Source organism: Hemicordylus capensis, chromosome 1, assembly GCF_027244095.1.
Source record: "Hemicordylus capensis ecotype Gifberg chromosome 1, rHemCap1.1.pri, whole genome shotgun sequence".
Taxonomy (NCBI): Eukaryota; Metazoa; Chordata; class Lepidosauria; order Squamata; family Cordylidae; genus Hemicordylus; species Hemicordylus capensis.
The window spans coordinates 432,366,574-432,393,601 of NC_069657.1; the positions used below are offsets into that span (position 1 = coordinate 432,366,574).

At 43.3% G+C, this 27,028-nt stretch overlaps 1 protein-coding gene across 3 annotated transcripts in view; it reads right to left on the reverse strand.

The window, feature by feature from the left end:
- Nucleotides 1–3,747: 3,747 nt before the first annotated feature.
- Nucleotides 3,748–27,028, reverse strand: part of TTL (tubulin tyrosine ligase) — a 45,432-nt gene continuing 22,151 nt past the window's right edge. The window contains exons 2-8 of one of the 3 annotated variants that reach the window (XM_053313463.1): nucleotides 25,463–25,541; nucleotides 20,090–20,319; nucleotides 17,738–17,873; nucleotides 17,338–17,607; nucleotides 15,895–16,038; nucleotides 11,582–11,607; nucleotides 3,748–9,571 (exon numbers count right to left, since the gene is read on the reverse strand). In XM_053313463.1, coding sequence (XP_053169438.1) covers nucleotides 9,564–9,571; nucleotides 11,582–11,607; nucleotides 15,895–16,038; nucleotides 17,338–17,607; nucleotides 17,738–17,873; nucleotides 20,090–20,319; nucleotides 25,463–25,541 — 893 coding nt within the window. In that variant the 3' untranslated portion in view covers nucleotides 3,748–9,563. Of the gene's footprint in view, nucleotides 11,608–15,894; nucleotides 16,039–17,337; nucleotides 17,608–17,737; nucleotides 17,874–20,089; nucleotides 20,320–25,462; nucleotides 25,542–27,028 lie in introns of all 3 variants that reach the window. The other 2 variants (XM_053313452.1, XM_053313441.1) reach the window with 2 other exon arrangements.

Here is a 27,028-nt window from a genome sequence, read left to right on the forward strand (position 1 = left end):
AATGCAGGTATAACCTGTATTTAACTTTTAAGGGGGTTGCCTTAAATTCAGAATCATCTTCTATTCTGGTAAACACGGTACTACTGTCCAGGTGAACAGTAGTGTTGCCTTGTGACGGAGTCACACTAGAAGCTGCCCTGTTACAAATCAGTGACCAATTGTATTTGCCAGTAGAGCACTTTTGGAAACTGAAAGAGGTTATGCAGAGATTGAAAAAGCACTGTTGGCTGCACTGTTTAGAATGAAGCGATTCCATCAGCTCACATTTGGGCACACAGTGCATGTCCAATCAGATCACAAGCCACTGGAAACCATTCTGTAGAAGCCATTGCTGAGTCCCCCAAAGAAGCTTCAGAGAATGCTAATAAGACTACAGAACTATGGTATGCATATAGAGTTGCCATGTCCCCCAAAATTCTGGGTTTCACCAAGATTTTAAGCATCTCACCCAGCTTGCTTAGCCCACCCAGAATCTCCCAGATTTCAGCTCTCATTAAAAAACAAAAAACAAACAAACAAACAAAAAAATTAAGCTCTAGCCCTTGTAGAAGCAGAGTTATGGAGCAAAACATGCAATCACTATTCTGCTCAGAAATTATTTTCCAGCCAATTTACATAATATGCAAAATAGGCACCCAGATTTGGAAAACCAGAATATGGCAACCCTATGTGCATATCCAGTGCCATCCGGCAGGGCTGGATTATCCATTGGACACAATAGGCCCAGTGCCTAGAGCCTATAAAGCTCCCAAGGGCCTACAAAAAAAAAAGTTAGTCCCCAAAAAACTCTCAGATGACCAAAAAATGAGGAAAGGAAACTACTGAATCAAACTTAAAACTTTGCTTTACTTGAATAAGATTAACAGCATAATGAAATAGTATAGTGTAGAGCATTGGATGTAGAGCTGCCAGGAAAGTCAGCAGGCAGATGCCCCACTGCTGACGAGAGGCTCTGTGTGTAGTTAGGACAGTGGTTCCCAACTTGGGTCCTCCAGATGTTGCTGAACTACAACTCCCAGCATCCCCAGCCACAATAAATTGTATCTGGGGGTGATGGGTAGGGGTGTGTCCGAACCGGTCCGGCGGCCATTCTAAAGAATGGCCGAACTGCCGGACCAGTTCGGCCCTGGCTGGTCCGGGTCCGGGTGGGGGGTATTGCTTTAAGGGCGGGGAGGTCTTACTTACCCCTCCCGCCTCTTTGTCCCCTCCAGCGCCCATATTCAACAGAATAACGGGGCGCTGGAAACCAGCCGCCCCCCCGCCCCCCGCCCCCGGCAGATTTGGCCAAAAACTAAAGGTACAAATGCCGCTGCCGCCGCCCGCCAGCCCTCCCTACCTCCCAGCTGCCCGCCCGCCCGAGTCCTCACCCGATCTCTTTGAAAAAAACGAGAGGAGCTAGCGAACAAAGCTCCTCTTGTTAGGGAGTCCTGTAGCATACTGAAGAAGCTTTGCGCGCGCCACAAAGCACGCCGACCTCCGGAGGCCCGGTCTATTCGTTGGGAAAAGGCCGGGTAGACCGGGCCTCCGATCGCCGGAGGCCCGGTCTACCCGGCCTTTCCCCGGCGGGTAGACCGGGCCTCTGGCGGTCGGTGTGCTTTGCGGCGCGCGCAAAGCTTCTTCAGTATGCTACAGGACTCCCTAACAAGAGGAGCTTTGTTTGCTAGCTCCTCTCGTTTTTTTCAAAGAGATCGGGTGAGGACTCGGGCAGGCGGGCGGGCAGCTGGGAGGGAGGGAGGGCTGGCGGGTGACGGCGGCGGCATTTGTACCTTTAGTTTTTGGCCAAATCTGCCCGCGGCGGGGGCGGCTGGTTTCCAGCGCCCCGTTATTCTGTTGAATATGGGCGCTGGAGGGGACAAAGAGGCGGGAGGGGTAAGTAAGCCCTCCCCGCCCTTAAAGTAAGGCCCCCCTTTGGTGCCGGTCCGGACTGCTCCGGACCGTGCACATCCCTAGTGATGGGAGTTGTAGTTCAGCAACATCTGGAGGAACCCAGGTTGGGAACTACTGAACTAGGAGATCATCCATGGAGGCTATTGAACCGGCAGCTCCCAGACAATAATGGAGGCTATATGAAGACTGCCTGACTGCCCCACCCTGTTGTACCAGCAAGCTCCCAATTCTGACCCAGACTAAAGATCAGGATTCTTCCTCCTCTGGGATGTCTTGTACAGCCAAGCATTTGGACTGAGTTTTGACTCTAATCTGCCCATCTCCGTTCTTTTTTCTGCTTCTTAATTTATGGTTTATTTTTGTGTGAAACAGACACAATGACAGAAAATGAAACCATGCATACAGAAGAGAGGGAAGCTCTTCTCACGATCAGTGAGAAGAGCTTCTTCCGGGTCTGTGAGGAGAGCCGGCTTAGCCCACTCCCCGCAGATGATCCAAAGGCAGCCGGATTGGCTGCCCACACAACTGCCGGCTCCATCACGGATGGAGTTCCAGGATGCCCCATGCAGGTGCACAGGGAATCCTGGAGAGTCCCCAAGCTGCTTGCAGCCTCCCAGTTGGGGGTCTACTCATGTGTCACAGCGTGCCATGGCAACACAAGAGCAAAATTATGAGGTTAACGGAGCACTCACTCTGTAAACCTCGTCTAAGGGGAGGGGTATTTATGGAGGCTAGCTGCCAGGAGCCGCATGGCTCCCGTTGCAACACACTATTGCCAAAAGCGGGCTAGGCTCCCTTCGGCCACTTTTGGGTGATCGTGAGAATAGCCTCAGTGTATGTGTTCAAGAAGGGTTCAAAAAGGGATCCGGGGGGATCTGGGAAGCTACAGGCCAGTTAGCTTAACTTCTGTGCCTGGTACAGGGGCGTAACTACTATTAGGCAAGGGGAGGCGGCTGCCTGGGGGCCCCCACGCCTCGAGGGGCCCCCCAGAGGCAAGTCACATGACTATATATTGTGAAGTGTGTGTGTGTGTGTGTGTGTGTATCAGCGAGGGGCCCATTTTAAAGTTTTGTCTCTGGGCCCACTCCAGCCTTGTTACGGCCCTGGCTTGGTAAGTTGATGGAAAGCATACTTAAGGGCAAAATTGTTAAACATGTAGAAGAACAGGTCTTGCTGAAGAAGAATCATGGGAATCATAGTGAATCTTGCTTCACTAACCTTTTGGAGTTCTTTGAGAGTGTCAATAGGTATGTGGATAAAAGTGATCCAGTTGACATAGTATGCTTGGGCTTCCAAAAAAAGTTTGACAAAGTAAGTGGTGATAAACGTAGGGCTAGTTTATCACTTCCAGACCACAGCTGTTGCTCTGAGGAATGAATTCTCAATTGCCCCAAGATTACTAACCCATGTCAAATGCAAGTAGCTTTTGCTTTAAGTATGAACTTGAATATAATTCCATTTCTGCCCATGGTTGAGTTTTGTCATTTTAAACTATATCAATCCATTGGAATAAGCCACTGTATGGAAAGACTCTTCAAATCCTTGATCTGTAGTAACTCAGATGTAGAGTTGCACTTTTATATGAATCATCCCAGTGTATGGCTCATTGAGTACAGTAAATGACTGTCATCATTCTGAATCTGGTTGATGGACCATGGGGTCTGGTTTTCATTCAACGCAATAGATCTCACAAGCCTGAAGTCTGCCCATGACTATTCTAAGGGCTTCAAAGTGTTCTTAAAAGACAAGTTGTTTATCCACACATTCCTACGTGACTGTGCTTTCCCCACCTCACCTTGCTTTTTTTTAATGCTTCCGCTCCTGCCCCAAGAATGGGGTGAATAAAAATCACACACAAAGTCAGATTTTATATTTTTAATTTGTTTAGGAGAGGTCTGAATACAGATTTCAGCAAACCATGCACTGCTTAAAGTCACATTTTCTGTCAGACACAGACACACAATCACACTACAATATTCTGAAGACAGACAAAAGACCAGTCTGATGAAACGTTTAGTGCTCCGTTTCAGGTCTGGTAGAAGTCTGATCATTTTCCCCAAAGATCACTTTAGCCAAATACTAATGAAGATACGGTCGAATCATACTACCCATTGTTTTTCTTTTTACAGACAATGCTCAGAATGAGAGAAGCATTGACCAGTCATGCACATTTGTTCCCAAAGACTCTCAAATACAGTGCAATATGCAAGTCTGATGAAATTGGTTGTGTGTCATAAACTGTATTAATATGCTTATTAACAATTTTGCATGCCTACCTCTAAAATTATAGTAGGAGCAGATTTAGAGTTTTTAGCACAGCAGTGGTAATTTTTAAACAGGGTATTTTCCTAGAAGATAAAACATGAATCAATCTCAAAAAGATGCAACAAGTCAAGGTAAATGACACTACACTCCATTTCTAGCTTGCATCATTCCATAATGTAGCATGCCCCACACATAACTTAACCTTTGTTTACCTTTAGCACCCCCATTCCGTGGCATCTTCCCTGCTGGACACATCCAACAACTCTGCTCTATGAAAAAGGAACAGCTAACTTTCTTCCCATTTTTATATGCCCTTTAATTAGTTAATAAAATCCTCCATGAAAAGACAAATTGGAAAAACAAATATTTGATTGTGGGAGGAAGTTGCCTTTTGCTATTCTCCATTGTGTCATATACACCAGGAGATGACATCTAGGGTTGCCATCTTGAAAGAGGACCTGTGCCTTTCAACAGCTCCATGGCAGACAGAAATTTAACAGGTATAACCTCTATATGGGGAAATCACTTGTTGAATTTCTGCCTGTCTGTGTGTTAAAGACACAGAGCCACTGTCAGGAACAAAGACAGCAATATTTCTTGACACTTGGAAAGCAGTTTTTGTACAAACAGCCATTCCTGTTTCTCTCTGTGGCCATGTTAATTTTTCAGAAGTGCTTTTGAACTTTGAACCCAAAATAAGTTGCAAGAAGGATGCTACAGAGAGATGCTTGTCATCAGTAAAAGCCACCCAAGATGAATAAATGACATACTTTCTAGTTCCATTTGCTACTTCTGGTGCCATGCTTAGTTTTCAAATGACTACATTTAAAGGGAGCTTTTATGTTATCTCATCTCACACCATTGTTCACTGCAGAAATGTCATTCCTTTACTCCAGAATAGCAAAGTGCACACGCAATCACAAAGCTTCTTCCTTAAGAGTATTACAGTGCTAGGAAAATCATCTTTGAAATCTGGCTCATTTTAGATTCAAACCAAGAGCCATAGTTGTCATGCTAAATCAATTGTAAGCTTTGTAGGAGTTCTTCAATGCACACATAAGTAATGACAGACAAATTTATCTTCACGACAGTTTACCTCCTCTGAAGTGCACAGCTGCAGGAGAATACCTTTGGGCATACTCTCAGTTCACGCAAGGCATTGTGGCTTATCAGGCTTGACCAATATCTTGCATGAATTGACGCAATGCCCTAGACCAGGCCTGCAGGGACTATTTCACTGGCCCCCAGGTATCCTGCAGCAACACAGGAGCAGGAAACTGCCTTATAGCACCATCCTGTGCATGCTTTCCCAGAAATATCCTCCATAGTGTGCCCAGTGAGGCTCACTCCCATGTAAGCAAGCCTAGCATTACAGCCTGAAAGCAACAACAACTTAGGGAGAGGAGAGGACTTGGTATTTGTTTGGGGCTGGCATGCACTCCAGGGGCCCCACTGGTTGAGCAGGGATGGGACCTATTCTCTGGCCACTATCCCTGGTTAAAACTTTGGGTCCATTGACAAGGCGGAGTAGATCCACAAGTAACTAATAATATATATTTTTTAATTTTAATGTAATCATGTGCTAAATGTCCGACCTTGGCCCCTGCACACCAAGTTGTGGGTGGTTCTGGCCCACCAGGGCATTTGAGTTGTGCAGCCCTGCCCTAGACTATATCCCGGAATCATTTGCAACACACTGGAGTTGTAAGACAGGCACTCAGAGGTTCAGAGGCAGATGAGTTACAGTAGAAAGGGTTCCCTGAGGTGGGAAGTTTGAAAACCACCATTCAAGATCAAAGGAGATCTACATCTAGATAGCTAGGTGGGGATACTAGATGACCACAACTCAAAACAGAGCATATCTGCCAACCACTGAAAACACTCCCAACTACAATCAAACCCCACCTGAACAAATCCTTTTAAACCTCTAAACTTGTAGCGCTACAGGCCCTCCCAGGAAATTAAAGCAGAGAAAACAACATCCAGTTAACAAAAGATTGCACTGACTATCATATTTAAATGGACTGAAAAGACATCATTTACTAAGGAGCAAAATTAGACAATGAAGTTCTTAACATCCCATTTAGTTTGGAGCCAAGTTTAATGTAAAAATAGCAGCTGTGTGGCAGCCGTCTCCAGACTGGAAGTTCAGCACAGAGGTAGGGATAGGTAACCCTTTACTTCTGTGACATGTGTCTGCCACAAGCTGCTGTGAGCCCCTGAATGACCATTTGCTTCAATAGCACCTTTCAGGGGGCCCATAGCTACTTTAGGGAGGGGGGGGGGTGTCAATGGGGAAAGTGTGGAAGCAAGAGGTTAAATACTCTAGGGCAATTCACATGATCATAATTCAGGAGCCAATCATGTGTGAGTTAAAACCAAGGTTGAAGTCACTGTCCATGCTCAACTGCTGAGTGGCAGCTGGGATGGAGGACTTTTCATCCTGCTTCTTTCAGCAGCTGGATAGGAAGGAGCCCTTGGACCCAGTTGCTGCTTAGCTGATTAGCATGGATAGCGCCTCCAGCCTTGGTTATAGCTCTCTCACAATCGGCAAACACGACTGCACACAGCTCCTGAATTAGAGTACGAGGTGTTTCCTACCCTATTTATGATTGTGTGAATGAGCCTTCTCTAATGCAGTGTGGTCTTGATCTGGATTGGATTTCCATGTAGCCGCTACATTTACTTTAATGTTAACCCAACTCAACAAAGATACATTTTATATCACATCCAGTTTGGCTTCAGCTCTTCATAGGTGGCTTTAATGGTGTCAGGATCAGCTAATGATGATTTGCTTCTTCATTAAAGTTTTTTTTTTTTTTAAACCCAGCAACATGTCTTTACACCAAGACAAAGACAGAAACAAAGCATTTTTGGGGAAGTGATAGCTAAGATTTTATGTTTACTCACTCACAAGTTCAGTCTGTAATTTAAGACCATCTTTCTTGTCAATATCTAGTATACAACATTTCAATTATTTTATGGAGCAATTTACATGGTGTCTGGACTGAGAATACGGATATTTACACCTCAGCACTTGAATTCATTCTATGCTTATTGCTTTGAAGGTTTGCTCAGCATAAAAACAATTCCTAAACTCTGTGGGGAAAGTCTGCTAACCACTGAGTTTTGACAACATAATAAACTCCAGGATGCATGATTCCAACATTCTACATAGGACATACAACCAATTACAGTGTAGAAAATATATTCCCAAAGAGGGCAACACATTACTGTCTTATAATGGAATTCAGCCCTTAAAGAGTTTTTTAAAAAATAATATGTGCTATATTAATGTTACTAAATAAGATTTTTCCACAGTTTTTTCTCCTTACAAAATTTGGGTCACCATAATAGTGGACAGAAATTACAGTTCCTCAAGGTAACTATGTGAATGCAACTGTATAGTTGCCCATCCAACTCATCCAAAAATTAATTATTCAAATGTATATTTTGTTTTCCCACTAATTTTAATAAGTTAGGTTGCAAAGTAAACAATAAATAACCCAAAGCAATGTAACTATTTCACGTATTAATTCACATCTTGTCTCCTCTTCCATCTAAATGACACTTTAGAAAATCCCATCAGAAAAAAAATCCCATTAACAGAGCTACATATGCAGTGTTAGCAATAGGCTAGAAGGGTAAGAGACAATGAGGTTAAATCGAAAGATATAAGATTTTTAAGCATCACAGCATCAGTTGACAGGGAAAAAAAGGAGACATGATCTTAAAGCCAAACAGATATATACATATATACACACATACATACACCAATCAACAAGAAGAACTGAATGACCTCACAAGACCTGAAAAGTTCTGCTGTGGACATGACCCAAGGCAGTGGTTTTCAAAAACTATATTCTGGCAATCATGGGGTTGCTCAGAAACTTATCAGCACTTCTTCTATGAAATGATCAATAATGACAGACAAGCTTTCCAGAAAGACTGCTTCTGTACCATTACCAGTGTTCAAAGTGTCGTTTTTCTCTCCCTCCCCGCTCTTTTGCTCCTGAAATGGTAGGTAGCCCAATGTACAACCAGCTAAGGTTGCCAAATGAACAGAGAGAAAAAGACTGCCCTGCTCCTGTGCCTTTCACAGTCACTCAATACGACAAAGCCAGTAGATGATGATGCTTTTGAAGACATGGGGATAAGTGTTATCACCTGCTAATCAAGCTGTGGTTAGAAAGCCCAGGAACAAGGGCTTAGTTAACAAGTTGGCAATCCTAAACCAAACTAAGCTGAAGCACCTGCATTTAGTCCCTTCAAAGATGCATGTTGCATTGACCTAAATACTTAGTACCTTTTCGCTACTGAAGAACTAGAAGTTGTCATACCAACGGAGACTGAAATTGACACACATTAGGTATTTCATAAAATGTCAAAGACATGCTCTGTAGCTAAATTTGCTACTGCAGCCAAGAAAAAGTAGAAAACTCTTAGCTTGCACAGCATGGTGAGGCAAGCATCAGTTAACATTCATTTTAAGAAATTCAATCATGGCCACATCCAAACCTTGAGAAATCTCATGCCTGAATAGACCTAATTTGTGGGAATAGGCATACAATTTGTTCTAAGCCAAAAATGCCACCATGTTCAGTGCACATTCAAGGTAGCCAGCCAGATGCTTGGAAGCTGCAGAGGGTGGTTTCTATAACAAGGACCAATTTTGTTTGACTTGCATGCAAACCATTCCCCATCATTGTTGTGGGTAACTACACACAGCCCAATCCTATGCATGTTGTTTCCTTGGTTATAAATCCTATTGAATTCAATTGAGCTTACTCCCATAGCAAATGTGCATAGGATTTTAGCATAAAGCGCTAGGTATGTTGGCCTAGGTATGATGACCTAGAAGTCAGCAAGGACTGCAGCTTTAGAATCCTCAACAGTGTTATCTGAACCAACAAAACACAGTTCTGACTTTGACCAGCAGAGCCAAAACTCTCCAAGGATGGGCTTTCTCGGTGCCATAACATTACAGTTTGTAAACTCCAAATAAAAAGGTCCTCCATTCAAGTTGGTAAATTTTGCTTCCACTTATAAGCTGTTCTCACATCATTTAAAGGCTTAATAACCCAAACTCTTTTGAACTTAAATATTTTAGCATGCAACATGCAATGTATTTAGAAATGGCCACCTTAATAACAATGCACAGTAGTTCAAAGAATGCCTACCGGTTCTTTTATGTTCATAAGACCAAATGTTTGCAAAGCTTATTGTGACTGCTTGAAAATTAAACCTAAGGTTGTGATCCTAAGCACCTGTACATGAAACAACTGAAATCAACATAACTTATTTCTAAGTATGTATGTAGCAGATCAGGTTACAAGATTCAAGTCTGTGCCTCTTCTCCTACTGAAAATTCTCCAGGTTGCACACGAAAGCTAGTTTCTTCAGTCTACCTCTTAGGAACCTAAGAGACAAACATTCCCATTTTTTAAAAGTTCTATTATGCAACATCAGACCCACTTACACACATGTGTATGATTAAATATAGATCTCTCTCTCTTTGTAAAGGGAACATTGCCAACTTCTTTGTACCATAAATGGAATAATATACATTATTTATGGGGATGTTCTGTGGATCCCAATAGTTGCTACAATTAAAAAACAAACAAACCCTAAAGTGTTTCAGAAAGCTGATAGGGAAGCTGTCCAACTCCAAACCTGCAAATATGAAAAACTCACATTGTTTTCCAAACAACCTTGCAAGATCTCAGTTTAAAGATCAAGAGAAAGATTATTCCTAGTTTGAGCCGCAAATACATACTGCTGTACTGCAGTACCAACTAAGCAAAAGCAAAGGAACTCAAGCCTAGTTCAGAGGTCACAGCCAAACCATAATTCCGCCTAGTGAACAGGCTTATTCACTCCCTATCCCCCTCACATGTGTCTATTTCCTCCCATCCAGGTTTGCTATAGCTATAGCTTACCATTACATCCAAACTGAGCAAAATTATGCTTACTGTCAGGATCCGCACCCGGGCTCACCCTCTATGGCTGCCGAAGTTTGGGCCACAGTGGGGAGACAAGTCAGGGGAAGCGAGGGACAACCCTGCAGTTAACTGTAGTTGCAGGCCAGGCAAGCAGAGCTGCCAGGGCAACACAGTCAGAAACACTACTCGGTAATCTGGAACCTCAGGAACACCAGAATAAGTGAAGACAAATACAAAATAATAAAAAAATTTTTTAAAGTGACAATAGAAATTGGCAATGCTCCCTACCAGTTAAGGATTCCCCCCCGCCCCGCCAAGTAATGTGAGGCATATAAATCAAGAAAAATTAAACAAAAAATGATGAAAGGAGATCTAAAACTAAGGACACACAAAGCTTTGGAGTCCAAATGAAGGGAACTTTTTGAACAAGGAAGTAATATGCAGTCCTCAGCACTGGGATAAATATGGCAAGGGTTCAATGCTTTTTCCTACCATTTTCAGCAATAACAGATACAGAGGAATAATGGATCGAAACTGCATCAAACTATGATCAACCAAGCCAAATGCAGTATACCCACCAGGGATTCAATAAATATTTTGTTCTAAGGTGCCTCACAAGAACTGCAGAAACAGGGGACCTGTCAAACACTGGACAGGCTGCAAAACATGTCTAATAAGCTGTGTTTGACTGTTGGGTCATAAATTGTGCTGTCCTATATTAGAGGGGGGGAAAGGATAGCAGTTCTTCATTCTTCAGGTTCATCTTCCACATTTAGTACTGTACAAATTTGAAAAACAAGGAACGCGGACATTGAAATGAATACATTTTTAAAAAAATAACTTTTCAAGAAACAAATTTATACCCCACAAACAAGATAGCTTTTTGGAAAAACTTCTACAGATCAAAGCCAGAACAAAATGAGTTAGTTATGGGAACAAAGCTAAGGCACTAGAACTGCAGCAAGTGAAGGAAAGAAAAACCAGACACACTGAAGAGACAAAACCTCCAAGCTATGACGTCCCTGGGAGGTCATTGGTACTACTGTTTGCTCAAAAGATTTATTACTGCAGGAGAAAAAGGGCAAAGGACATGTTTACAGGGTACAGTTTTTCAATAATTATTATATCCCTGGTTTTGTTTGTATATATAAAAAAGGCTTTGCTGTTCTCCCAGAGAGATTTGCTTCAGTTCAGGATTTTTGTCTAAAACAAACGCTTTCCAAAACACAGAGTTGAAGAAACAATTTTGGTTCAACTTTTATTTTCCTGGAAGCATTCCTCTCCTTCTGAAAACCAAAGATGTCGTCGGTTTTTGGCATGATGTGCAGGTGAAATGATCAATCCACGTTTCCGCTTTATCCCTAGAATCAAGAGGTGGCCATTCTCTCTTTTTAATTAACACAATTTAATAAATATTGGTTGCTGGCTCTGCTTTTGCATGGTGTCATTAAGGGGAAAGACGCTAGAGATGGCTACATCCACTATACCTTGACAAAGCTCTGCATAAAGTTTCCTAGAAACCAAAAAGAAGAAGAAGTTATAATTTAAAAATGTAGGGGTGGGGGTGAGAGAGCAAGGGCTTATCCAGCTTAATTGTTGTGTTGACTGTATAAAGACACTGATTACACAAGGAACATCACTTTACTCATTTTGGTTTATACCTGGAGTCCTGTATGGCATATGTCCAGGGTTCCCATTAACAGCTATGGCACATAAGAACAGCCCTGCTGGATCAGACCCAAGACACATCTAGTCCAGCATCTTATTTCACACAGTGGCCCACCAGATGCCACTGGAAGCCTATAGGCAGGAGTTAAGGGCATGTCCTCTCTCCTGTTGCTACTCTCCTGCAACTGGTACTCAGAGGCATCCTGCCTTTGAGGCTGGAGGTGGCCTATAGCGCTCCGACTAGTAGTTGTTGATAGACCTCTCCTCCATGAAGTTATCCAAGATGGAGCTCTAGGAGCCTGTGGGAATCTTTTCCGGTCCATAGCAGACAGAACCCCACCCTTCCCAACTTATAAGCATGGATACCATTGTCTGGACCAAGATTTCCTAATCTTGGGGCCCCCAGATGTTGTTGGTCTATAACTTCCATGGTCCCCAGCCACAATGGCCTTTGGCTGGGGATGATGCGAGTTGTAAACGAACAACATCTGGGAACCCAAGGTTGGGAATCTCTGATCTGGATGATGGTTTCTGTATTCTTCACCTGCACATCTGCTTCCACAATATTGGGCAGCAGCGATATAGAAAGCTGCTGAAAGGCATCATCTCATACTGTGTGGGGGATGGCAATGGTAAACCCCTCCTGTATTCTACCAAAGACAATCACAGGGCTCTGTGGTCACCAGGAGTCGACACCGACTTGATGGCATACTTTTACAATATCATGAAGAACAGTTAAAGCCACTTGCTGTTAGCAAAACACATACAAAAATAATATTCCAGAATGCAAGATTTCTGATTATACCCTCTCACAGCAAGGGATTGCTGAAGTCCCTTCCCCCTTCTTATCTAAACCATGATTTTTAGCACCTCCAAAACGGAATCCAATTAATATTACCAGGAGTGGCTAACAAATTCAGCTGCGAGGCGAAATAGAAGTAGCATTGAGAGTTGAGAGGCCAATTTGCATGTGATTAATATTTGTTTGCATATACATTTTGTGAATAATAATTTATTATTTATACCCAACCGGCTGCCCAACCCTTGGAGTTAATCAACAGCATTTTTTTTTAGAATACAGAAAGATCACCTTTGAGATTATTGTGCTGGAGGGACAGAATTTCAAACTCTAAGATTTATTTGTTTGTTACACTTTTATACTGTCTCATCTAACAGTTGAAAGGCAATTTACAACCAACAGAACAAAAAATTTAAAAAAATCAAAACAATTAAAAATAATTTCACACATTTTAAAACAAGGTTAAATTAAACAGCCCCTGCACTGACACTATTTTGTTTTGGCAGACTTTTAACCTGACAACTGGCTGAGATTTTTATGCTTGCTGTATCATACCCGCTGCTGAATTGATTCTTAGAGAGTTGTTTTAAGAAACTGAGTAAACGTTGCCTTTTTTATACATGTATTTTACTGGATTTTTTGTAAGCCACCTTTAAGCATTATTAAAATAAAATGGTAACATGGGGTACAGGTACCTCAATTAAATAAATAATGTAGAACACCACCCCACAAAGTTATTAAGACAACCCACCCTCCTTACTCACAGGTTGGGCTGGCTATGGGTTTAGGAATGTGCTTAGACACCTGTTCTTTACCAGCAGGCCAGCAGACGTTCACATCTACTTTTACTAGCGTGAAAAATAGTCTCTGAACACAACTGCAAAAACATAAATGCAATGATGCTACTTGCTTTCTTGGGCCATTTTATTTTCTTGCACTATTTTATTTTCAAAGATTAATTGGTGACTGGGGTTCACAGCCTCTCAATTGTCCACCCTCTTCTTAGTGCTGCAGCCGTGCAGGATGGGAGTGAAATATGGGAATGGCTTTGAAACCTGAGCCACAAGCAGTTTTGCCTTTCCAGTCACATGCAGAGACCGCTTGGATCGGCAACGCTGACTTCCAAGGGATTATGCTCGATTTGGCTAATGTTGGTATGCAGCAGTTGTGTGACTTTTTTGTCCTACTGCCTGCAGCTGCCCCAGAAGAGAATGGTCTGAAAAGCAGACTCGGAAAGCAGCAGAAATGCATCTGAACAGATTCCTGTTGCCATGTTACGAAACACAGATAGCCCTTGAATGTTCTATGGAGTGCGCTGCTGACAGTGTGTCCCTCAGCTTGTAATGGAATGTTCACGCAGTTGTGCATGAGTGCTCTTACATGAGCGCAACAACTGCACAAACACCGTTGTGTGACTGTACAGTCACAGGAAATAACCGTTGCGCAACTGCACTTGCTCAGTTTGTGTGCCTACACAAGTGTGCTCATGCACAACTGTGTGCATGTTTCGTTACAACCCATGCAGAATACTGTGCAGTATGTCAACCTGTGAATTTTCCTCTGCCCCAAGACACCTACCCCGCTGAAAAGAATCAGCTGGAGGAGTACAAGACAAAGGCCAAAGCCTTATAGCATGGATCTATATACCTCTTATATAAGAACATCCCTGCTGGATCAGGCCCAAGGCCCATCTAGTCCACCATCCTGTTTCACACAGTGGCCCACCAGATGCCGCTGGAAGCCTATAGGCAGGAGTTGAGGACATGCCCTCTCTCCTGCTGTCACTCCCCTGCAACTGGTACTCAGAGGCATCCTGCCTCTGAGGCTGGAGGTGGCCTATAACCCTCAGGGTTATAGTAGCTAGTAGCTATTGATAGACTAGTAGCTATTGATAGACCTGTCCTCCATGAATTTGTCTAAGCCATTCTTATGGCCAATCAGGCTGGTGGCTACCACTACATTCTGTGGCAGAGAATTCCACAGGTTATTTATTTATTTATTTATTTAATTTATATCCCGCTCTTCCTCCAAGGAGCCCAGAGTGGTGTGCTGCATACTTAGGTTTCTCCTCACAACAACCCTGTGAAGTAGGTTAGGCTGAGAGAGAAGTGACTGGCCCAGAGTCACCCAGCAAGTCTCATGGCTGAATGAGGATTTGAACTCAGGTCTTCCCGGTCCTAGTCCAGCACTCTAACCACTATGCCACGCTGGCTCTTTATGCATTGTGTGAAACTGTGCCTCCTTTTTTCAGTCCTAAATTTCCTGGCAATCAGTTTCATGGGATGAACCCTGGTACTAGTGTTATGAGAGAGGGATAAAAATTTATCTCCATCAACTCTTGCCACCCAATGCATAATTTTATATACCTCTTATCGGGTCTCCGTTGTCTGTTAGGAAGAGGGAGGAGAGCTGGTCTTGTGGTGGCAAGCATGACTTGTCCCCTAGCTAATCAGGGTCCACCCTGGTTGCAAATGAATGAGAGACTAGAAGTGTGAGCACTGTAAGATATTCTCCTCAGAGGATGGAGTCACTCTGGGAAGAGCAGAAGGTTTCAAGTTCCCTTCCTGGCTTCTCTAAGATAGGCCTGCAACCTTGGAGAAGCCGCTGCCAGTCTGTGTAGACAACACTGAGCTAGATGGACCAAGGGTCTGACTCAGTATATGGCAGCTTCCTATGTCCCTCTTTTTTCTAAGTTAAAAGGCTCCAGATGTTGTAGCTTTGCCTCATAAGGAACGTGCTAGGCCCCTGATAATCTTGGCTGCCCTCTTCTGAACCTTTTCCACTTCTACAATGTCCTTTTATCAGCTCTACTACCTTGTATTTTTTTTTAAACTAGATAAGGACTTCATAGGCAGAAGGGCCCAAGTGTAATCCCTGGCATCTCTAGCTCTCCGACTGCAGGACTAGGAAAGACTTTTCTCCAAGAGCTTGAAGAGCAGCTGCCAGTCAGCTGGCTGGATGGACCAATGGTCTGACCAAGTATAAAGCAAGCTCACGTGTTCATAGCTCCGCAGAAAATCTTCCCGTTCCATTTCTGACTGTAGCCCTCGTCACTCACCACGGTTAGGCAGAGCATATTGCACAAAAAGCAAGGAGAAGCAAGCGGGACCAGGCAGTTCAAGCAGCTCAGTCCAGGTCTTCTTTTCCCTACCTCATCTCCTCCCTAGATGCTCAAGCTGCCTGGAAGAGCAGCGGGGTCTCTGTGCTCCCCCAGTCTAGCCAAAGCAACGAAGGCCTTAAAGTTACAGTGTACTATTTCTGCCCAGATTTCCCTGCACCCTTCACACATATACAGGGATGTTTATTCCAGTGCAACAGGAATAGGAAACTTACTGGGCACAAGCAGGAGCACCATTCACTTCAATCAGCCAGACCTTCAAATCCTCGTCCACCATGAAGTCAAATCCAAAGAGCTGGAAACTCTGGTAGTGAAGGTGTTTGGTGCTGATAGCAGGCTCTATACACATAAGGCAGCTTCTGTGGCAGGATGGAAAACACACGGATCAGTTAAAAGGAGGACTCTAGCTTTCTCTCCTTGTCTAGACAACTACAGACATTTAAATGACACTTTTCAACCGAAGTTCTCAAGTGGTTTACACAGAAGACAGAAATAAATAAGATGGCTTCCTGTCCCAAGAGGGCTCACAATCTAAAAAGAAACATAAGCAACAGCCAGCAACCATCACTGGAGGGGTGCTGTGCTGGGGATGGATACAGTCTGTTGGTCTCCCCCCGCTAAACAGTCATGATTCACCACTTTAAAAGGTGACCCTTTGCTCAGTTAGTAGGGGTTATAGTTAGGTAAAATTGTCTTAATTGGGTATGTTAACTTAGGGGTTGAGAAGCTCCTTCTGATGAGAGGGAAGTACCATCTAGAGACTGAATGTCCATGTCCAGGACAGCAAATAAACCACCAAAATGGATTGGATGCCAGAATCTGTTCTGCATGATTGCTAAGTATCCAAAAACCTATTGAGTGTTTTATGGTCCTTAAAGCCTTCTGTGAACTGAAAGACTACAGGTGTAGATTGTGTCAAAGGTCAATGGGGTGATGTTTTAAGAGACAGTTTTGAACAGACTATCAACATAACTGCACTTGTCTTATGCGATTGTGAATTGCTACACATTGTTACAAATTAACTGAATATCTCACTACAGAAGTTCAATATCTGCCTACATCTTTCCAATCACAATGTGAATTTTGGATGCCCTAAGCCTTACAATCAAAAACAAAACATTTATTAGACTAGACACCACGTATGTCAGGAGTTAGAATGCAGACATTTTCAACACTAAAAATTGTTAATCTGAGCAGTTGCTCATTTTAGCACTTATTAATGTCCTTACTTCCAACTCAGATATCTTATTGCTTAATTAAGAAAGCTTAGCACACTCAGTAGAAACCCATCAGAGCTGAGTTCGAGCTCTTTCAGATGCCAATATATTTGCACATCAGCACAATATATTTGCACATCAGCACAAATTGCCACTGAAAATAAAACAGGAAATCCACACCATGAAGGAAGAAGTTGTGTAATATTATTTGCACCATCTGCTGGCAATCTGTGAAACAACAGTCTTTCTTCAAGTTAAGAATAAAGGGCATGAAAGAAAGATAGTCATTTCATGGATTGTCAGATTGTCAACAGATGGCACTAAGAATATTATGCACTGTGTTTCTTCCTAATGTGGATTCACAGTTTTATTTTTTGTGGTAATTTCTGTTGATGTTGACAGTCTTCTGGGTATTACTGTATTAAATATAAGACATATTACCTTACTATATTTTTGACTTGAAATAAGATTGTGTTTTCCAGAGTAGTGTTTAAAGCGCTCATCAGATACTGATTAAAGTCCTCAAAAAACATCTCATTCCCTTCTTCATATCTCCCATAGTTTTTAGAGTACTCCTTCTGTATGCAGTGATTGGTCAAATGGCAGGTTTTGTCTAGGAAGTTAGCACTATTGTAAGGTTCCGAAGAGGTCCGTAGAACGCCTTCTCTGTAGAGGTAGATATTATACTGGTGATCCACTAGTACCCAGCTTCTAAAAATCAGAATAAAAAACGGCTTTTTAAAATCACATTTCATGTTTCCAAGAATCAAATGTATGACCTCTTCCCCATTTCACTTAGTGATTGGAGAAAGCAACCAAAACATTAAAAAAAAAAGGTTACCTAATATCAAATTTGCGATGACCTGGTTCTAAGAGCATAGGCTTTTCAAGGTATTTCTGAATCACATGCACTTGTCCTTGATTATCTATAAAGTCCAGAAGTTCAGTAGCCTCTGAAGAAATAAGAATCCCTTCTCCTAATAGGAAGGGGGAAAAGGCAAAAGAATTGGACAGGGAGAAAAGAACAACATAAGTTTCTAGAAGCATAGTGATATTAGAAGTCTGACTCAAAACATAGACCTTAATATCTGCTTGGATTTGGAAGATATCCATATGTCTCTCCAAAAGAAAAGCTACCCAGTTGCACACGATGCATCCTAACTGTTGCTGGCCATATGTACAGCCTGGAAAATATCCCTGTTATACAGATGGAGCTCACAGCTTCCATGTTTGGGAAGACTCCTTATCCCAGCTACAGAAATATATCTTTATTATGGATATTCATAGGTTGCTGGTCTACGACTGAAATAAAGTTTTACTTTACCTTACCTATTCATAGGTCCTGCGCACAAAGTGGCCTTCTAGCCCCGAGTACTAGGGGCTATGGACCAAGTTAGTGTCACCAAGCCTTTCAACTAGGGTGGTTTCCACATTAGCACCTTTCAGTGTTGCCAAGGCATTGGTTATCTGCTTTCAGAGGAAGTGGAATTTTAAAAAGCAGTTCCACACAGGACATTAATGTAACAGGATATTAACCAGTAATGTCTTTGGCCATTAGGACTGGGGATGATGGGAGCTGTAATGTTTAGGAAAAGTTTCCAAGTTAGGAAACTCCTGACACAGAGGAGCCCCACGGCTGTCCATGTGTAAGGCCCCTTTTACACTAAATGTGGGAAACGCAGCCACCGGTGTGTGTGTGTGTGTGTTGGAGGAAATGACTTTGCTCCCCTCTCAAATAGTCACCAAAATGCATAGGAACATAGGAAGCTGCCATATACTGAGTCAGACCATAGGTCCAACAGGATCTCACCTCCTCTGTTAAACACATGTCCCAGCGTATCTTCAGATACTGTAGTTCTAAGGATACTCCCAGTAATTCATAAGATGTTTTCTTAGCATCCACGGATGCGTGTTTAATAGAGGAAACTGAGATCCTGTTGGGCCTCAATCCACCACAGACAGACATTCACAATGAAACTGTATTCCTCACCCATCAGGAGAATGATACTTAGCATGTATGAAGCATGTTTAGAACATTCAGAGTGCTTCATATACATTAATCTTTACAACAAATCTATAAGTTGGTCAGTACTATTATCCTCATACTGCTAGTGGAGACTAAGGCAGAGAGATGGTGGTTTGCCTAAGACCAAACTCAGCTCTGCCATGAACTTGCTCAATATGAACTGTGGACTTTTTGATTCACAGTTCTGTCCCTTGCCCACCACACAACTCTTAAGATGAATTAAATGCCCCTTAAATGCCTGCCTACAGGCAGTAATGGGCTGGATGAGCGATAATAAACTGAAGCTGAATCCAAGCAAGATGGAAGTGCTCATTGTTGGGGGTCATAATCTGCAAGACAGGACTGAACTTCCTGTTCTGAATGAGGTTACATTCCCCCAGAAAGAACAGGTTCATAGCCTGGGAGTACTCTTGGACCTGGGACTCATCCTGGTGCCCCTAGTTGAGGCTGTGGCTAAGAGCACTTTTTACCAGCTATGATTGATTCAACAACTCCTCCTGTTCCTTGAGGAGAATGCTCTGAAAACAGCGGTACACCAGCTGGTAACCTCCAGGTTAGACTACTGCAATGCACCATATGTAGGGCTGTCTTTGTACAGACAGTAGTTCGGAAACTCCAGTTAGACCAAATGTGGCAGATAGATTGGTCTCTGGGGTATCCTGGAGAGACTATATTATGCTGGTTGTTAAACAGTTGCATTGGTTGCTGCTATGTTTATGGGCAAAGTGCTAGTTATTATATTTAAAGCCCTGAATAGCTTGGATTCGGGTTACCCAAGAGAGCATCTTTCTCTACAAAATCCCCACCACTCATTAAGATCATCAGGAGGGCTCCATCTTCGGGTGCCACTAGTTGATCTCGTGGCGACCTGGGATCAGGCCTTCTCAGTTGTCTCCCCTAGGTTGTGGAATGTACTCCCTGTGGATATAAGAGCATTATCTTCCTCGGAGGCCTTCAGGACAGCCTTAAAGACCCATCTTTTTAGCCTGGCTTTTTATTATATCTAGTTTTAATTTTAATGAGTTTTAATCTTGTTTAAATGTTTTTTGTATTTTAATGTAAACCATCCTGAGGCACCTGAGGAAGGGCAGTATATAAACTGAATTAATTAATTAAAAGATCTAAGAAGAAAATGCACGCATTCCAGAGAATCTGTCAGGAGCGAACCTTTGGCGCCTGCCGAAGATTTGGCAATCCAAACGTTTCCCTCGCTGCTCTCTTTCCTCTTCTGGTAGGATGCCAGAAAGACTTCTCTTTCATCTGTTCTTGTGTTTATCAAATGATGAATCCCATTCTGTGCAGGAGCTACCGGAGTCTTTAGATTAGTTGGATAAATCACATAGGATTCTGGGAACCATGTGCAAGATTCTGCCAACTCAGGACTTGTCTTGATTAATCTAAAGGGAAAGAGGCAGAAATTTTATCTGATCTTGTTAACTCTCAGCCATTATGTTTTCTGTTGGACACGTTGCATTTAGATGCCTTTCATATAATTAACAGTCTCTCCACTGTAACATTTGGAGGTATGACATGTATCAGGGCCATCACATGTTGTCTGTGAGAGAGAGAGTATGGGGACCCACACTGTGATGGCCTCTGATTTGTGAGGTAAATACTTCCAAGTCTTATTGGGGTGGGGGGTGGGGGAGTCCTAGTCACCATGGAGATCATTTTTAGCAGCATTCCCAAGGCAAAAGTAACACGTTCTCAGGCCCCCACTAATCTCAGCCTCCATGCTCACAATCATTATTGGTGTGGGAGGACAGTGGGGAAAAGCCTCACCCATGAACATATGAAGCTGGCTGTGGGTTCAGCCAGTAGGAGACCTGACAGTGGGGAAGAACTATGAGGGGGACAGCTGGACTGGCCCCCTGAAGCAGACTGGGCCAACCGCCAGAGAAGAGGAGGCCCATCAGAGCAGAAGCCCATCCACATCAACCTATCACGTGGTGGACCTCACAAGACCTAGGGCCTCTGGGCCGGATGGGAGCCACGTCGCTCTCCCGTCTCTTCTTTAGGAGATTGGTGGGACACGCGGGGACCAAGGCGGACACCAGTTACCTGCTCCAGCTGTTGGCTGTGGGGAGAAAAGGGCAAACCAATGTCCATGTCAGAGAACTGAAAGCATTTCATTTGAGGCAGCCATGGATGAAAGGAGAACTATGGGCTGTGGTGGAATGCGCCCTGGGGCTGGGAGCCAGGCAAGTGGAGTGTTGCCGGTGGTGGCCTCAAGGGCGCTGGGGCCATAGATGGCGCTACAGGTGGCCCGGGAACCGGCAGCTTTGGGGGTGGTGCTGTGCTCTTAGCATCTGGAGCGAGTGGCGCACGATTAGAGGCTGGTGTCAGGACTGGTGCTATCGGTCCCGTGGCTGAGCCAGACACAATAGCAGGCACGTGGTCCGTGGGTAGGGGTATAGTAACCGAATCGACTTGCATGGTGGCACTCCCCTCTTTCAGCAATGTACAGGAGGCAATCACAGGGCTCCTGCCCACAACAGAAATGCTTGCCTAGAGGGCTCATTCCCGAAGGAGTGGTCCTAGTAAGGAGGCCCTATTGCATCTGGCCTGTTTGGTAAATCCCGGGCAGACCGTTCATAGGTCTACTCTATGGGCTTCCCCAAGGCATGTAGGGCACTTGGAGTGTCCATTCGAAGTAGGGATCTTCACAGTCTGAGCAGCGCTTGAAAGTAATTTTAGCAGCTGCAGCCATAAGAAAGCCCCAGGCAGGAGGGCCAAGAGGTGGGGCGGGGGGGAGAACAAATGAAAACGCAAAATCAAGAGGCAGAAAAACTAGAATAAAGAGAGTAGGGGGGGAAAGAAGTGAAATAATAACAGAAAAGGACGAATACAGCCTGGTTTTAGATAGATAAAGGAGTGTTCCGAGGGACTTGCTCTTGTGGCAGTCAATGAAAGACTGAGGTAGGGAGGTGTATCACCCTCTAGGGGGAGCCATTTCCTGCTCTTTTTTCCTTATTTGGTGAAGCTTTGGAAGGTTCCGGACTAGGGCTCTGCGCAGGCGCATAAGGGGCTGTGATGGAATGCGCCCTGAGGCTGGGAGCTGGACAAGTGGAGTGTTGCCAGTTCCTGCCATGGATGTACAGACTGGAACAGGGGTTCCCAACTTGCAGTACTCCGGAGGTTGCTGAACTACAACTCCCATCATCTCCAGCTACAATTTATTTTGGCTGGGGATTTTGGGAGTTGTAGTCCAGCAACATCTGGAGTACTACAGGTTGGGAGCCCTTGGAGTAGAACAAACAAGTTTTGCAATTGACCCCACACCTCCCATGTTGTTCATGGATCCCAGGCAAACCCAAGGGCCCTTTGAGGTGGTGGGAAGAGGAAGGCACCACTCTGCTGTATCCCACCCTGTATTTTCATAGCAGAGGTCCTCAAACACGAGTACTGGCTATTGCACCCCAAAGTCTCAAGTAGAGGCTTTTACCAGCCCTGCTTCTGGAGATGGCAGAAATGAAACCAGGGGCCTTCTGCATGTGAAACGTGCTCTGCCACAGAGCAATGGCCCCTCCTGAGCCATGACTCATTTCAACCACTTCACTCATATGCCGCCAGACCCATGAGCTGAATTTAGCCTACATTCAGCCTTTGACACAGCACTGCAGACATACATAGGGTGCATATGTTACAGGGCGCCGGAAAAATAATTTTGTTTCATCTTTCAAACTATGACAAGTCCATTTTTTAAAAAAGTATTTTAGTAGAATCATTTTGCTAAAAGTCACTAAGAATTGTAATTAATCACAAGCATCAATAGTTCTTGTATTCAACACAACTACAGGCTTCAGAGGAAAACACTCCAGTGATTCCCAGCATTAAAGAGCAGCTTGTATATAATTTTGCAAAGGTCAGAGATGAATCTTAAAAGGATGACATGCCTGTGCAATATCACCAAATGATTTATTTTGCCTTCATGGGAAAAGGTCGGTGATTTTTTAGAAAGCCTAGATTTAAATTAATGATTTACAGAGCCTCAAGGCATATCTCTGTATGCAAAGAGATAACGTAAGTGTCTACATACTACTACTATATATTATCCATTAAAACAAGCCCTCAAGCATCTTCTTCACTGAATCAGAGAGGACTTCCAAGCAATTTCTGGAGATCAGGAAAGCTTTGAAAACAGGATCTAAGAGAATGCCTCCGGTAATGTTTTATAAATAAATAAATAAATAAATAAATAAAAACAGGATGTGAATAAGACAGGACTGTTGAAAATAAAGGAATTGAAGGATGACTACAAAAGACAGCAGATGATGAATCGATGAGAAAAATGGCACAACCAACCATTGCACGGTCAGTTTTTTAATGACATACAATCGAAAGTCAACAAAAGCACAACATGGCAGTGGTTAAAGAAGGGTCATTGAGGAAAGAAATGGAAGGTCTTGTTTTTGCAGCCCAGGAACAATCACTACAAACAAATGTTATAAAAGCAAAAGTTGATAAGACCCAGAAAGACAGTAAGTGTCAATTATGCAAGGAAGCGGATGAGACGGCTGAGCACCTTGTATGTTGTTGTAAGAAAATTGCACAGACTGATTATAAGGAAAGACACAATAAAGTTGCTGCGATGATCGACTGGAACTTTTGCAAGAATTACAAATTGCCAGCAAGCAAGAATTGGTGAATCATCCAACTGAGAAGGTCACAGAAAATGAGGAGGCCAAATTCCTTTGGGATTTTTGAATATAAACTGATACACATTTAATACACAATACGCCAGATCTGACAGTCATCGAGAAGAATCAGGTTGTGATAATTGATATTGCAATCCCAGGGGATAGACGAGTTGACGAAAAATAATTGGAGAAAATAACTAAATACAAGGACCTGCAGATTGAAATTGAGAGACTCTGGAAAAAGAAAACAATAGTGGTGCCAATAGTTGTTGGTGCCCTTGGTGCAGTACCAAAAGAACTTGAACACCATCTCGATACCTTGGGCATCAATAAAATTACAACACAGCAACTACAGAAGGCCACACTACTTGGGACAGCACGAATACTACAAAGATATCTTTAAGTTTTCTTTCGTCATCCTAGACCCTTGAAAAGGGCCTGATAATTAAAGTACCAAATCCAGTCAATAACATTTAATCTTATCTATCTATCTATCACATTTGTATACCTGGTAGACAGGTAGACTGTGTGTAAACAGCATAATAATAACAATTATTATTTTAAAGAGTGCTTGGTATTTCATATTCTTAAAAATGGAAACAAGAAGCATGCACAGTTTACTGTAGGGAAACCATTAGTTTTGCTACTACTGGAAGGGGTGGGGGAAGAGGAGGAGGAACTGACAAATCAACAGATTTCACCCCTCCTGAGTTCTGTGCCCTGAAACTAGGCTGTGCATCGAATGCTCCAACCCTGATGAATTTGCAGCACTCCTCCAGTGCTGTACCCAGTGTGGACATCTACACAAACTTCCTCACATTTTCGGCGGCAGAGCAGGGTGGTGAGGTGAAGCTACCAGAACCAGAGCCTTCAAGGCCACCTGGGCAGGGTCATCAGGAAGGTGCACAGGGACATCTGGGAAGTGTGGTTTCTGCTAGATTGTGGTTTCTTCTACTTTCATTTAGAAGAAAGAGCTAGGAGGATCCACGTTTCCCAGATGTCTCCATGCACCTTCCTGACCTTGATAAGATAAACGAGACTGCCAATTACGTGCAAGTGGCTCAGAGAGAGGGTCACTTCACTCACTTCCTTGTAAGGCTGGTTCATGCATCCATATTCATCTCCTGATGATTGCAGGATCACACATCGGAGACCACAGATACAACTTTCACAGCATCTCAAATATTGTAGTCTGGCGGCCAGGGGCAAGGTGGGGGAGATACAGCACTGCAGTGTAAAATGCTCCCACAGCGTGAGAAGCAGCCAAATGATGCAGGCCATATTGACCTATTTTCAGAATTCCACATCAGTAGTTGTGATGACCAGTAAGACTCATCCCACCATGTCTTTGGACATGGGAGGAATTTGTGGAAGCACTCTTGCATGGAAGAGATGGGAAATGACCTAAACTATCAAGGGGCTGTTTGATTCCCACCAACCCAATTGGAGGATCTATTCACATGACCATCTGGGTGCAGGCAGCCTCCAAGAAATTCTACACTTTTGCTTTCAAACGTGATGGTGCATTCATCACTATGTGCTGAATCACTATGCACAGGATTTGGCTTTTGCAATACCAAAATAAATTACAAACGACATTGCAAAAGTGTTTGCAAGGACATACTAAAAGAAGCTATGCATGGAAACAGAAGTTATATGCCAAGGGTTGTCCAGACCACCTTTCACCAGTTGTTTCCCAAGTAGTTTCCAAGATAAAACAAAAACATAATAATCTTTAAACCAGCTATTAAACACAGCAATTAATATTAATTGGCAGCAAAAACAGCTAAACTCAGCTCCCCAATCCCAAGAGACAGGCACAACCAGCTTGCTGTGTAGTAGGAGACAACATAAGTATCTTTACAATCACAATGACCCTTATAGTTCTACAAATCCTTACTTCACTAAAGATGCTTTGCGACAAAGTTTATCAGCTCCTCGGTAGTAGTTCACCAGCTGTACAAGTCCAGGTTCATGACCTACAAAAAGGAAAGAGTTTTTATATCTAAGTTGCTTGGATTTTCAAAGAGTGAGTGAGTGCATGCACTTAAAAAGAAATATCAGAATACACGTATACAGATAACACTGATACTGAACCCCAGTTGTTAAAGATGGAAAAGTTCCAGGGATCACATAAGCCACAATTCCAGCAATTTTGCTTCTGTATATGATCCTCAAGAAAAGAGGAGCCATACTATATATGGTATTTAAAACATTATTAGGTGAGATGAGCTTATTTATTTTTTTATCAACTGCAGCTAGATCGGAGTGGGGTTGGGCAGATTAGGACTGCAGTAAGGGATAGGAAGATTTTAACCACAATTCTCCTGCAACAGTCACAATCCAGCCGCTATTTCTCCTGGGAAAAGCAGTTTACATAGAAAAAGAAGCAGAAGCATATAGATCGGCATCTAGGAGAGTCCCAATTTACAATTGCTCTATCCACTTATTCCAGTATTTTATAGAGCCTAGCTATATATTTATTACTACTATTAGTAAGAACATTTGTATACTGCTTTTCAACAAAAGTTCTCAAAGCAGTTTATGCAGAAAACAAATAATAAATACGATGGTTTTCTCCGCCCTGAAAGGGCTCACAATCTAAAAAGAAGTGCAAGGTAAACACCAGCAACAACCACTGGAGAAGGATGCTGTGTTATGGCTGAATAGAATCAGTTGCCTCCCCCCGCACACAAAAAATATAAAGCACATCACCACTTTGAGAAGATGCCTCTTTATCCAGTTAAGTAAGAAAATGCTCACTGAAATAGCAGAGTGGGAATTTTCTACTCTGCCTACTAGTGTCCTCTCTAATTTTTTTGATCTGTGTGCAGAATGAGTTTTTTTCTGGGTGGCAGTATCAAGGCAGTGTGTGCGCAGCTGCATTCAGAATGGGGCTTTCCTGATTCAACTTGAGTGGGATCTAAAATTAATGGAATGGACATCAAAAAAACTTGTGAGTGTGCGCACGCTTTAGAGGGAACACTACTGCCTGCACAAATATTGCTGGGCTGCAAACACAGGCCTGCAAAACATAAGGCCTGGGGGCTGGATCTGGCCCACAGGGACCTTTTTGCTGGCCTGCAGGAAGGCAAGTCCTGCAGCAACAGCAGGAACCATGAAGAGCACTTGGCTTGACCTGTGACAAGCAGCAGCAGCTCATTGCATTTGTCCACTTATAGTCATAGCCTTTATTTAGGTATTTGACCAGTACATTTGTCCACTTAAGACCAGATGTTCCTCATCCACCTTGCTGGTCCCACCCCTGTACCAAAGCCCAATAACACCATCCCTCATCCCCCACCCCGACTCCAACCCTGTGCTCCCATGCAAATTTTAGTGTAATTAATGTGCTGAAAGTTGACCTCAGCCCCTGTACACCAAGTCATGGTCATTTCCAGTCCACCAGGACATTTGAGTTGTGCACCCTTGCAGTAACAGAACCCACCGGAGAGCTTAGAGTGGT